The 14,523-nt window shown below is 46.2% G+C and overlaps 1 protein-coding gene across 2 annotated transcripts in view; it reads right to left on the minus strand.

The window, feature by feature from the left end:
* Positions 1-14,523, minus strand: part of STX18 (syntaxin 18) — a 140,775-nt gene that overhangs the window by 31,565 nt on the left and 94,687 nt on the right. For both annotated transcript variants that reach the window (XR_010322168.1, XM_064286085.1), the window contains exons 3-5: positions 2,387-2,502; positions 235-312; positions 5-71 (exon numbers count right to left, since the gene is read on the minus strand). Coding sequence is in view for 1 of the 2 variants with exons in the window: in XM_064286085.1 (XP_064142155.1) it covers positions 5-71; positions 235-312; positions 2,387-2,502 (261 nt within the window). In the remaining variant the exon portion in view is untranslated. The remainder of the gene's footprint in view (positions 1-4; positions 72-234; positions 313-2,386; positions 2,503-14,523) is intronic.

Raw genomic sequence — 14,523 nt, forward strand, 5'->3', positions numbered from 1 at the left:
TTACAGTCTTTTCTTATCCACCACACGTTTCACTCGGATGGCTCTTTGTTCTGAGTAAAGTTTACACACTCCTGTTGCAGGGGAAAATACCGGAAGACATCGTTTAAAACCGCTTCTCAGGTGAAGGGATAGTTAAATATAGTAAGACTTATAGCTCTCAGCAAGCAAAACAAAAATTTTGCATCACACCCACTGTGGGATGCTATATTTGCCCTTTAAGAGAAAATGAGATACTTTTTAAGTAGTCTTCGATAAACTCCAGGACGGCACTCCTGTGCTCCTTCACTTGCTGGGAATGTATTTCCTTGTGGGCTGTAACAAAAAAGGACGCCATTCAGGCCTTTGTGGCCAGTTATATCACACGACAATTCATCCGCTTCCTCAGAACAGCTGCTCTATTTAAAGTAGTTTTAAAAATACAGCTATAAAACAAGTCTTGTGTCAAGTGACTACACGTTTAAAAGAGCAAGATTTATCAGGCTTCACCAAAGTGGGAGAGTCAATCTGCAGAAAACCAATGGTCAAATAATCTATGGTTTATTACTTCGATTCTGGAGTGCTGACCCCGCTGGCATCAAAAGTGTCCGATGCTCAGACCGACCTTCACATAATGCACTCAGATTAACTCAGATCACACACACCCCCTGCCTGAGCTTATGCTGTTCTTCGCCTCACCCACTCACACTCGGTGGGGCCTGAGACACGGAGTCAAACCTCCTCCGGGACATCTTCCTTGCTCCTCCTAGCCACAGCGTACCTTTCTCCTGTGAACTACCAGGCATTCTTAAAGCCGTATCCCTGATTTGGGAAGACAGCTACCATTTACTGAGAGCCTATGGGCGCCCTGCTGTTACATTACATATGCTGCTGCTAACAATCCAGCAGACCCAAAGGCAATTCTAACTATCCTGTTTTACCTGTGAAGGTTTGGGGTTTATAAGGAGCCCAAGGCCACGTGGTTTGGTGCGTAATTACTAGTTTTATTAACGGTCGTGTGTATTTTCTACGTACGCATGTAAAGGAAGAGGGCAAGATTTAGGTTTTTGCGATACGCTGCTTACGCTGGGATTCATGTGGGGGCTCCAGGGCTCCATCGACAACGGTGTGTGTGTCTGTTTTTCTGGCAAGAACGTCTATGGCTCTCAAAGCAGTCCATCAGGGCTCTAAGGAAAGTGTCACGACCAGAAGTCTGTGTCATGAGCACAGCAGCAGCTGGCAGGTCTGAACTCTATATTATTTAATGTGTTTCTTTCTACTTTTCTGTATCCTCCAAGTTTTCTTTAATTAGTAGAGCCCTGGTGGTGCAGTGGTTAAGAGCTTGGCTGCTAATCAAAAGGTTAGGAGTTTGAATCCACCAGCCGCTCCTTGGAAACCCTATAGGGCAGTTCTACTCTGTCCTATAGGGTCACTATGAGTTGGAATCAACTCAGTGGCAACAGGTTATATCTGTCTGACAGAGCCCTGGTGGTGCAATGGTCAAGCACTCAGCTGCAAACCAAAAGGTTGGTGGTTCGAATCCACCTAGCAGTTCTGTGGAAGAAAGACCTGGCGATTTGCTCCCACAAAGTTTACAGCCTAGAAAACCCTATGGAGCAGTTCCACTCTGTCACATGGGGTCACTATGGGTCGGAAAATCGACTTGACAGCACCTAAACAATAACAACATCTTCCTAGGAAAATCAGAGAATCAAGGAAGGTACATGACCTGGGACCCCGTCTCAGTGTCTCAGTAACAATTAGGAAAGGGAGGTAACAATAACCACCCTGTGTGCCAGGCATGGCTTTAAGCACACCATCAAAATTTAACTTAATCCTCATAACAGACCTAAGAGATAGAGCCTATAATTGTCTCCATCACAAAAAAATAAATTTAAAAAAGGCCGGGGCCCAGAGAGATGAAGTGACTTGCCCAAGGCCACATGGGACTGCTGGCAGAGCTGGGGTGTGGCCCAAGCAGCTGTGGCCCCCCGAGTCTTCCTGCTAACCACAAGGGCTCAATACTCAAGTTACTTTAATAATAAAAGCAGCGTTTAGATTACCCTCTGCCATCCTCATCCACTAAATGGCAAACAGAACACAGGTACGCGCCATTTCTAAGCTGTCCCTGGTCCCTTAATACATTTTTGGCTCTGTTTGGAAAGGTCTTTGCCATCTCCTGCCTCTCCTTTGTTTTACACACACACACACACATACAGATCCTTTTCATTAAGCATTTAATAGCTTAAGTGAAAACACTAATCAAGAAACAGAAGATTTTAACGTTTTAAAACCTAAATCTAAATACAACCCAAGAGGGAATTTTAACGGGCTGCACCACCTGAATCTTGTCTAACTACTGAACATATCCACAGTTGTCTGTTTGTCTGCATCTTCCAGAGCACAGTACCTTCTCCTCTCAGCTGCTGGATGGCTTCTGAACAGGTCCTCATGAATATCTGAGCATCCTGGTCTATCTGATCTCGCTCTGTGTCTGTCATTCTCCCGTATTCAGACATGATATGGCTAGAAAAAAAGGGAGAGAGAGAGAATAAAGGGCAGCAGCAAATGACAACATAGTGTAGTCTCAGTGGGCATGATGGGAAGAAAATGCTTCCCTGATGAGGTGACATTTAAGTTGAGACTGAAGGATGAGCAGGAGCAGGCCAGGCTAAGAAGTGGAGAACAATCTAGATAGCGGACCGAGTGCATACAAAGGCTGTGAGGCAGAAAAGCCTGCTGCACAGATCACATGGAAGCAGGCCATCCAGTGAGGTGAGGATGGAGAGGCAACAGGGCCTTCAGAAGAGGAAGGCAGGCTTTGATTCTGAGAATAATGGGGCAGCTACTAGGGGTTTTCCACAACACAATGACGGCGCTAGGTTTTCGTTAGAAGTCTGCCCTGGTGCCATGTGGAGAATGACATGGAGACAGAGCTTGGAGCTCTATGTGAGGAGCTGTTTCAGGCCGTCATTTTCCCAAGCTGACAGGCAGTCTTCGACACTCACACTGAGAGCTTTCAGAAACAAATTTCATTTATCCCGATATTAGGTCACCAAGCTAGTAAGGGCGCTCACTTTCAGTAATGCAGCACCTTAAAGCTCAAAATATGATAGTCTTTTACCTCACTCATCTTCGAAACACCTGGGTGGGAGGGGCAGCACTATTAACAGTGATGCCATTTAGCCTAATCAAACACTCTGGACTTCACAGCTGAAATTTAGAATCACAAAATATCAAGTGAGGAGGGACTATGTATGCACAGACTCAAATCACTGTTTCCTGCCCACCAGCCCAGCTGGCCACCCACTCTGACTCAGAATGAAATCCGAAGTCCTGATGGCCCCAGCCCACCCGTGACCTCACTTCCTGCCACCCGCTCCCTCCTTCATTCCAGCCCCACTGGCCTCCATGCTGTCCCCCAGTTTGCTTGCATGTTCCTGTCTCTGCCTGGAGCATCCTGCCTGCAGATGTTGGCTTTTTCACTTCCTTCAGCTCTGCTCAGTGACTTATAGGGCTGGCTTCATGACCTTGCCCTGTGCCCACCCGCCAGTGCCAGGAGCCCTGGTGGCACAGTGGTTAAGAGATACAGTGAGCTATAGCTGCTAACCAAAAGGTGGGCAGTTCGAATCCATCAGCCACTCCTTGAAAACCCTATGGGGAAGTTCTACTCTGTCCTATAGGGTCGCTATGAGTCAGAATCGACTCGACAGCGACGGGTGCTGGTTATTAAGCTATTGGCTCTCAGCTCCAAAGCACCCTTCTATACTGTGCTTTGTGACGTGCGGCTGGGAAGTTCCACACCAGATGACCGCTCTAACGCAGTCTATTCCGAACCTGCTGTCCTTTTCTTTACAGCACTTATTATTCCCTGAAATAGTCTGCTAACCAAAAAAAAGGCTGGCAGTTTGAATCCACCAGGAGCTCCTTGGAAACCCTATGCAGCAGTTCTACTCTGTCCTATAGGGTCGCTATGGGTTGGAATCCACTCGACAGCAATGGTATGTCGATGTCTTCCCACTACAACGCAAGCTTCATGGAAGCTGGGACTTTCTCATCTGTTTCCCCCAAATGTGTCCAACACGTGTCTAGCATTAGGTGAGCACGCAGTACGTGCCGCAGGCTATTCTCAGAGCCACGCGTGTTTTACTCACTCACTCAATCCTCCTGCGTCCCTCACTCATGCACTAAATCTCCCCTGTGTCAGCGCTGTGCTGGGGCTGGGGCACAGGGCTGAATAGACTCCTTCTGATCCCCCCATACGGTATGGACTGTGCTGCGGGGACAGTGACACATAATGGGGTACAAGGAAACGCAGGGAAGGACGGTGTGACGTTAGTGGACAGTGGGCCCCAGAGCAGGGAGTGCTCAGTTTGTGCAGAGGAGGTGCCAGGCAGAGAGGAAGCACTCCACACACCGGACTGTGGAGGAAGACCCAAGCCAAACCCACTGCCGTCTAGTCGATTCTAACCCATAGCGACACTATAGGACAGAGTAGTACTGCCCCATTGGGTTTCCTAGGCTGTAATCTTTATGGAAGCAGATTGCCATATTTCTCCTGCGGAGCAGCAGGTGGGTTTGAACCACTGACCTTTTGGTTAGCAACTAAACACTTAATCACTTAGCCACCAGGGTTCCTTGTAGTGGGAGGAAAAAAAAACAAAAAAACAGATCTGTTGCCATTGAGTCGATTCCAACTTCTAGTGACCCTATACGACCCAGCAGAACTGCCCCATAGAGTTTCCAAGGACCGGCTGGTGGGTTGGAACTGTCAACCTTTTTTTGGTTGGCAGATGTAGCTCTTAACCACAATGCCACCACGGTTTCCTGCAAATTTCCAACCTATGGGTCACGGTTATGATGATCGCATGTTTTTTGGTGTGTGTATGTGTATTTGTGGGGTTTTTTGTGGGTTCATGGATGTTTATTTTTATGCTTCATAACTTAATCTCATGTTGCATTTTTGTTTTCTTACTTTCTTTCATTGTGGTAAATATACAGGTAACAAAACGTGCCATTTCAACAATCTTCACACACACAGTTCAGTGAGACCACACGTTCTATCGTCCACACCAGGACACATTTGGGAACGAAAGGGAGGCAGGAGTAGAGCAGGCTGTCCCGTGCAAACCGAGCATCTAGGTCTGGACCTCGGGGAACCCCACGCCACGTCACCCACATTCTAGCATACGTGTGTGCTCATTTTCAAATGAACGTACGTGGTGTTGTGATGAGTTAAGTGCACATTTATTAAAAACCGTTACTGAACTTACAACAGCTGTTTCTCCGATATGAACAGGTTCTCCAAAAATACAACCTTTATAGGGTCACTAAATCAGAATCAACTCCACGGTTTGGTTTGGTTTTATTAAGTAAAAAAAGCCTTGTGGCAGAGTAGTTAAGAGCTTGGCTGCTAACCAAAAGGTTAGCAGTTCAAATCTATCAGCCACTCCTTGGAAACCATACGCAGGAGTTCTACTCTGTCCTATAGCGTCGCTGTGAGTTGGAATCAACTCGACGGCAGTGGGTTTGGTTTGGCTTTGTTTTTTTTTAATCGAGTAAAAAGAGGTCCCTGCACTACAAAAAGTGGGGACCACTGGTATAGGCAACGGGGGGACAGCCACTGGGGTACTTTAAACAGAGGGATCTGCATTTTGTAAAGGCTCCTCTGTGGTGGGCGACCTGGAGGCACAGGAGAGCAGGCCCCAGGGGCCTCCACAGCAGTGCAGAGACCACTGCCAGAGCCCAGGGAGAGTGGATGAGAGCCTGGGCCGGGGCCCTGTCAGTGCGGAGCGGAGGGGGACAGACATGTAATAGGGAACAGGGCCTGACAGGGTGTGAAGCAAGTGAGGGGCCGCCCAGGATGAGCCCCAAGTTTCTGATCCACGTGACTGCACGTCAAGATGAGAAGACAGAAAAGGCCCAGGCTTGGAAGGGAAGGCGCTACGGGGCGGGGCCAATGACTGCAGGTGCTGTTTGGGACATCACCGATGAGCAGACGGGGCAGCGGCAGAAGGGCTCAGGCTCGTCTTTCTGTGGTATTGTAAAAACAGCACCAGATACTTGTTGGCATTTGAAACACATTTACCAAAAGTAATGAATGTTTGCTGGTGGCCTGGCCTCAAACTAAATATCACAGTAACAAAATCAGTACTATTTCGAAAAGATTATCTGGCAAATAATTTCAAAAATATATCCTCATCTGCATTTTATACATGCATACAACGTGCATATATACATTTAAAAACCCAGAAACCATTTATCAAAATTTAATCTTATTTCCTTTACAATGTACACAGGAATAATTTTATTACAAACTTCTATTTAGACATTAGATTTAATTAATAGGGACCTAAGTTTTTTTTTTTTTTTTTTAAGTACAGGCTTAGATTAGTCTTCAGGGAGAAAGGAGGGGAAAAACTGGGTAGTAAAAGTTTATTCACTGGCTCAGCAATTCAAAGGAATGTACTTATTTTAAGTATTTGGCTGATTACTTTATTAAGAAAGGGGAAGTTCAAAATCACAAAATATCACTGACATTCTGCCTGCTGATTTAATGTGCAGCTATTTTCTGAGGATAGAGAAGAAGGGAGAGTAACACAAATCATTTTACACCCTCCCCAAAGGTTACTGAAAAAGTATGGCCAACAGCTAAAGATTACAACCTTATTTTTGCAATAAATATGAAATCGACAGATTAATAATGTCCTCTTGGCATACACTACAGGCAAGAATAGTACCTCACCCATAATATCTTGTCAGCGTACACTGTGTAATGGGTCTGTTAATGTCTGAGCTACAGACATGAGCAAAACACAGACCCTATTCTCAACAAACTACATGACAACAGGTAACACCCACAGACTTGTGTATATGTTTATATCATAAAACGAAGGCTAACGATTATGTAACATTTTCCATATATTAACACTCTTCACCTTCTGAGTACTTTCCATTATGTTTGCCCCTTTAACTCCAAAAATTCTACTAGGTGGGTACTATTATAATCCCCATTTTATAGATGAAGCAACTGAAGCACAGAGAAGCTAAGTAATTTGCCCAAGGTCACACGGCTAGCAATTATTTGAACCACAGCAGCCTGGCTCTAGAGTCTATGTTCTTAAGCCCCACCCTGGGCCGCTTCTCACCTCATAAAAAGAAGGGGAGCTTGGAAAACGGGATGTTTATTTCCCACTGGTTGATCAGGAGGAAGGTGACCTATGACTAAATCTTGAAAGGGGTGGAAGCGGGGAGCTGGGAGAGGCAGGAGCAGAGTTCTGTGTAAGTCATGGAATGGGCACAGGACGGGGAGGCCTGTCTGGGAGCCCTGGGTAGGTAGACGGGATGAATGATTGACAGGCCTCTGGTGCTAGTCAAAGGACTTCTGTTCTGTAGCCAGTGGAAGAACTGTGCTTCATGAAGAAGACCCATGTTATATGGAACAGAGGCGAATGACCAGGGGACAGGCTATTAAAATTAGGCAGGGACCTTGTCTTATCCATTCCTGTATTCTCTACTACCACATAACAGATGCTCAGCAAATTTTGTTGAGCTGAAATTTAAGAAAGGTGCGATAGCAGAGCATGGGTGACAGCTAAACCCCCCAAACCAAACCCATTGCCGTCAAGTCAATTCCAACTCATAGTGATCCTAGAGGACAGAGTAGAACTGCCCCATAGCGTTTCCAAAGAGCTTCCGGTGGGTTTGAACTGCTGATCTTTGGGTTAGCAGCCAAGCTCTTAACCACTGCGCCACCAGGGTTTCCATGGGTGGTCGCAGAGGACTGGAAAGAGAGGATGGATCTGAGATATAAAATGGTCGAGAACAGAGCAGATGTTGGAGGCCAAGGATCATCAGTGCTGACCTTGAGATCTGGGGCCTGGTTGAGCAGGAGACAGTAATAGAAACATGAAACGTAGCAGGAAGAGACTGGAGATAGGAAAGAAAGAAACAAAGAAAGAAACCACTATTAATACTTGTCCTTTCAGTGTAATTCACAAGGACGGAAGTAATGCTCTTGAGACTAAATGTTCCATGACCCACACTTTGTTTTGAAAAAAGAAACCAGGGCAAATGGTCTTTGAACCATTTTCTGATACAGTCTTGAGAAACTAAAGGAGATTTTAAGTAATAAAGGACCATTTTCTGAAGCTCTTTGATCTATTAAGGGGAAGACAAAAGTCACTGTGACATTCAGCACAACAGTCGCCAATCTGAGGCGGGGCTGAGGCCAGCTCCAATGCATCTACAGTTCACCACGTCTTGTTCTCAAGGCTTACAGAGAGTAAAAACCTGGTCGGTCTAAAAACTGTAATGGTCCGTAGCAGACCGCTTGCACATTGACAGGAGCTCAAAAAGTACTTGATTGCTTAGATCTTACTTACTTTATCTGACTGTTTTTTCCTAATTTTCAGAGGGCCACTGGGAAGTCCGGCTGATGGAAAAATGCTGGAAGAATGGAGCAACGAGAAAAGAACGCTTAGAGTTGGGGTCAGGGAAGATGGAGACTGTGGCATCTTGTTGTTGTTGTTAGGTGCCGTCGAGTTGGTTCCGACTCATAGCAACCCTATGCACAACAGAACGAAACACTGCCCAGTCCTGAGCCATCCTTACAATTGTTGTTATGCTTAAGCTCATTGTTGTAACCACTGTGTCAATCCACCTCGTTGAGGGTCTTCCTCTTTTCCACTGACCCTGTACTCTGCCAAGCATGATGTCCTTCTCCAGGGACTCATCCTTCCTGACAACATCTCCAAAATATGTAAGACACAGTCTCGCCATCCTTGCTTCTAAGGAACGTTTTGGCTGCCACTTCTTCTAAGACAGATTTGTTCATTCTTTTGGCAGTCCATGGTATATTCAATATTCTTCGCCAACACCACAATTCAAAGGCGTCGGTTCTTCTTCACTCTTCCTTATTCATTGTCCAGCTTTCACATGCATATGATGCGATTGAAAATACCATGGCTTGGGTCAGGCGCACCTTAGACTTCAGGGTGACATCTTTGCTCTTCAACACTGTGAAGAGGTCCTTTGCAGCAGATTTACCCAATGCAATGCGTCGTTTGATTTCTTGACTGCTGCTTCCACGGCTGTTGATTGTGGATCCAAGTAAAATGAAATCCTTGACAGCTTCAATCTTCTCTCCATTTATCATGATGTTGCTCATTGGTCCAGTTGTGAGGATTTTTGTTTTCTTTATGTTGAGGTGTAATCCATGCTGAAGGCTGTGGTCTTTGATCTTCATCAGTAAGTGCTTCAAGTCTTCTTCACTTTCAGCAAGCAAGGTCATGCCAGCTGCATAACACAGGTTGTTAATGAGTCTTCCTCCAATCCTGATGCCCCATTCTTCTTCATATAGACCAGCTTCTCAGATTATTTGCTCAGCATACAGATTGAATAGGTACGGTGAAAGGATACAACCCTGACGCACACCTTTCCTGACTTTAAACCATGCAGTATCCCCTTGTTCTGTCTGAACAACTGCCTCTTGATCTACATACAGTTTCCTCACGAACACAATTAAGTGTTCTGGAATTCCCATTCTTCGCAATGTTATCCGTAATTTGTTATGATTCACACAGTCAAATGCCTTTGCATAGTCAATAAAACACAGGTAAACATCCTTCTGGTAGTCTCTGCCTTCAGCCAGGATCCATCTGACATCAGCAATGATATCCCTGGTTCCACATCCTCTTCTGAAACCGGCCTCAATTTCTAGCAGTTCCCTGTTGATATACTGCTTCAGCCATTTTTGAATGATCTTCAGCAAAATTTTGCTTGCTTGTGATATTAATGATATTGTTCTATAATTTCCACATTCAGTTGGATCACAGCAAAACTCACACCCCCACAGTAGGACAAATTGACAGACATGTGGGGGCGGCATCTTGGGAATCACTAATTACCAGCCCTCGTTCAGCTGAGTTTAGGATCTAGTGGAATGGATAGATAAGATCAAAATACAGCTTCATGGCTGGTCATGATCACCATTCTCAAGTGGCCCCCTAATGCCACCTGGCAAACTGACTGTGCCTGGTCCATTCACTTCCCACTCTCACAGACGACCCTTCCTGTCTTCTTCACTCTCCTCAAAACTCCAATGCCTCCTGCCCCATCTTCAGTCTCAGTGATGACTTCGCTTCCCACTTTTCTGAGAAATCCTCCAAGTTCCCACCACCACAACTGCCCAGCCACCATCCTCTGGGCCACGCTCCGCCCTCCCTCCTGCTAATCATGGAGAACTGTTCATCTCCCAGCCATAACGGAACTGCCCCTCCACCTGGCACTGGACTGCATCCCTCCTGCCTACTCAAGGACAAGTCTCCTTCCCCTCTCCTGCACCATCAACCTTCAATGAATTGTATGCTCAGGCGGTACTTAGCCTGTCTGGCACATAGTGAACACTGTATGTATTGGTTATTATTAACAACATGCTTTTTTTTCTTCTCTACTGGATCTTTCCTATCCACATACAAACATGATGCTATTTCTCCCGACTGTGAAACAAAACAAAACCTTTCAAGTCCAAGTCCCCCACTAGCTACTGCCCAATCTCTCTCCTCTTTTCAGCAAAACTTCTTTAAGAAATGTTTACACTCCAGGTCTCCACGTCCTGACCCCCATTCTCTCCTGAACTCAATCCAAACAGGCTTTGATCCTCATCAGTCCATTGTTATCCATGGTCATCAAGGTTATCAATGACCTCTGCGTTGTTAAAAACAAGGGGCCTGCCTTATTCCTCACCTTACTTACTTTCCACAGCATTTGAGAGCTGATCACTTCCTCCTCCTTGATTCCTTTTCTTCTTTTGGACTCCAGGACACCACACTGCTATTTCCCTCTTACCCCACTGGCTGTTCCCTTTCCATCATCTTGTTGGCATCTCTTAGTTCCCCGCCATTTTTTGACTAATAGTACATGGCACAGTTCCTGAATCTCTTTTCACTATCTGTATGTCCTCCCTTGGTGAGTTCCTCTAGTCTCATGACTTTAAATACCAACTCTATACTGACATAGAGCTTTAACCATGGACCTCCCTGAACTCCAGGCACATATATCTACCTGCCTACTCAACATCTCCATTTGACTGTTTAACTGGCATTGCAAATATGCCCAAAACTGAGCCACTGACTTCTACTGCAGCCTTCCCCATCTGAGTGGATGGCAATTCCACTCTTCTAGCTGCTCAGGCCAAACTTGGAGTCATCTTTGACACCTCTTTTTCTCTTTCTGCTCACATCTAATCCATCAGCAAATCTTGTTAGCTCTGCCTTCAAAACGTTTCCAGTATCTGATCTCTTCTTATCATGTCCACTGCTACCACTGTGGTCCAGGCCATCCGTATGTCTCACCTGGATTAAAACTGCAGCGTCCTAAGTGGTCTGTTGCTCCCGCCTGGTCCCTCTTTGGTCTAGTCTAATACACTAGCTGTATGATCCTGTACCAAAGTCAGTCAGATCAGTCTCTTACACGAAACCTTCCTGTGGCTTGTCATTTCAGAGTACAGGTCAAGGTCCTTACAAGAGCCACAAGATGCTGAAAATGAAAGAGATCTGGCTTCCTGCCATTCTCTGAACTCATCTCCAACTACACCCCGTCTCTCCTGCCACAGCCCCAGCAGCCTCCCTGGTGTTCCTTGAACATTCCAGGTATACTCCCACCTCAGGGTCCTGACACTTGCTGGTTGTCCCCTCTTTCTAGGAAGTTCTCCCCTCAGATACCTGCATGGACCAATCCCTTACTTCTTCTAGTGTTTACTCAAGGTTACCCTCTCCTTGAGGCCTTCCCTGACCCACCTTTAAACAACTGTGAGCTCTCTGACATTTTCTACCCTCTTCCACCCTGCCACCTAAAAGCATTTATTTTCCTCTAACATTCTATATATTTTACTTACTTTTTGTTTACTGTCTGTCTGACCCCAAAAGATGTCAGCTCCATAAGGCAAAGACTTTTGTCTGTTCACTGCTGTATTCCTGTCATCAACGGTAAGACCAAGTATTTAATAGGCTGATGATAAATCAATAACCAAGAAATACTTTTTCAATGAAGTGAATCAATGAGTAAGGCTGAACTGGAGAATGCAGCTTTGACATACAGCTACAATTATTCTCCCTAACAAGTCCTCCCACATTAATGCTACCCCCACCTCCAAGAGCTGCTGGCACCATCTCCCCAGCCTTCCCTAGGAAACTCACACATGAGCAGGCAATACATATACCCAGCGGCCCCTCCAAGAGCACAGGGACGTGCTAAGCACACGCTGCTGCTTCGCTGTCCCAACAATCAGGTAAGTGGCTGCTCTTCTCCATTCCCCCTGCCCAACTTCCACATCTTCTGGTGCAGAGTTAGAGGGGCAAAAGGCAGCCGTGGCCTCCGGGGGAGTGGCTATTCATCCCCTCACTGAAGCCTGAGTGGGAGAGAGGTACTTCCCTACCCCAACACTCCTCAGCATCTTGTTCATTTACTTTAAGTTTGGCTAACCATAGCGATAACCAGATCTCAGGCAGGAGACCCAGAAGTGAGGCAAGGGGGCTGAGTGAGCATGTTCAGTTCCTCTCTCTAGCTCCAGAACCGGATTAATGACTCTTCTTCTTCTGGGGAGGGGTGAATGCAGTCAGCAGAGGGGCCTGGAGCTTTACGTGGACCCCTAACACAGACCATCTCATCAGAAATGGTGGCTAAAGGGATCAGAGATAAATAAACCAGAAAGGCACATACTTCCAAGTGAATGTGCGTTCCCTGGACAGAGCAGGCCCATAAACGAGAATTCCGGGAACATCAGACTAACATCCTCCCACTTTATACTGTGATTTAATGGAAATTCAGCTCAGTGTAATTGCAAAGGTCGAAAGAGGTTAATTTGATAAATAAAAGGTGATGTTCCTTCAGGATACACTGTGCATTAACCTATTAAATTGGAAATTGACAGTATGTTTATTTTTTTCGTTAACAACAACAGAAACCAGGAAAGCTTTCCCCCAAGTGGCATTGTTTTGTTGCCAGGATATTGTGGAAAAGGTACATGCACCATGAGTGGAGAAATTATTTTTAATTAAAATCATTCAGAGATCCAGCCAGAGGCTACCTATGTTGGATGCTATTCTGCTCTAGTAAAACGTCGTTATTAAAAAAAAAAACAACTAAATGGGTCAATCAAGCATGAGCTTCACATTCTGGAAAAAAACGACAGCTTGGTTATTATGTCAAACTAACAGAGCCTCACAGATCTGAAGGCAGCATTTCTAGATATATCCTTTCAATTCTTCCGTGATCACACTCTATACGAAATGTTCCGAGGGGCAGGCCAGGGCCGGCAAATTGCATTGGGAGGGGGAAGCAATAAAAAAGAAGGGCCTTAAACAATCCGTCACATACTGGGAGAAGGGAAGCTCGGCCCTTCTCCGTCTGTTGAGAACGTGGGGCACTGGGGTAGCACTTATCCCCTAGTCCTCATGTTCCCACGTGAGCCATCTTCTCTAGAGTAACACTCTAGCCTCCTTTCTCAGGCCCGTCCGTGGAGAAGAGCCTTCTCTCAGTCAGAGAGAAGGCAAACTGGCAGAAGGAACAGGGCATGCATGTAGCCACAGCCCGTTTCTCTCTCCTCTCCCCTGTGATCTGCCTGCGCCTAGACAGCATGGGTCTGCTCTGTTCCCGTCTCTCATGCTGTAAAGGGGCCTGTTCCTGCTGCCTCTGCTCCAGGTTCTGCAGGTGTTCAGCAGAAATACTGACAAGTGAGTCTACCTAACTCAGGAGTAGAGGATCAGCAAGGCTACTCACCCACAGGCCTGAGCTCTGGCTGACAACCTAGATTTGATGATAAAGCTGACAAGTCAATCTCTAGCATGTTGACCTGGCTCATCCACCCATCCAATCATCTATTTGTCTATTGCTATCTTTCTGCCAAAAAATAGTGGGTCCTGTATATTGGCTTACTGATCTTTCCCAACTGCATCCCAGGTCCAGTGGGGTTCTGAGTCAACTACCACACACCACGGGCCTTCCATGGGCCAGGAACAAGCGCAAAGATGTTAAGCAAGTTGTCCTCACTCACATAACTAATACATGGCAGAACTGGGACTGGAACTTAGGTGTGATCAACCCTAAAGCCCATGCTCCTTCCAAGTGACCAAAACAGGGGTAACGATGGAACCCAGGAAGTTTTCAGGATGTGTTGGTGCTGGCAAACAGCTAGGACCACCAAAATGAGTAAAAGGCTGAGCTTCTATGAGGCGGTGAACTGGTCAAGAAAGTCTTAGGGGCTATCCCTCCATCTGATGCTCAAAGAGGAAAAGTGTCATGATCAGCCATACAGCCAGGGAGTGGCAGAGCTGGGACTGGCCCGCGGGTCTCCCAGTCCTGAGTCCCAGCATTTTCTGCCATTACAGCTGGGCAAGGGGGAGGTGGAGGCCAGCTGCTGCTGTACTGAGAGATGCCAGAGGAAAAGGGCTTACAGCAGTAGGTTCCGTAGTGGTCTGGGAACACTGGAGCACTGCGGGAGCTGAGCATCACTGTTTGAGGAGAGCTGCCTTAATATCACCGTTATAA

Source organism: Loxodonta africana, chromosome 5 (assembly GCF_030014295.1).
Source record: "Loxodonta africana isolate mLoxAfr1 chromosome 5, mLoxAfr1.hap2, whole genome shotgun sequence".
NCBI lineage: Eukaryota > Metazoa > Chordata > Mammalia > Proboscidea > Elephantidae > Loxodonta > Loxodonta africana.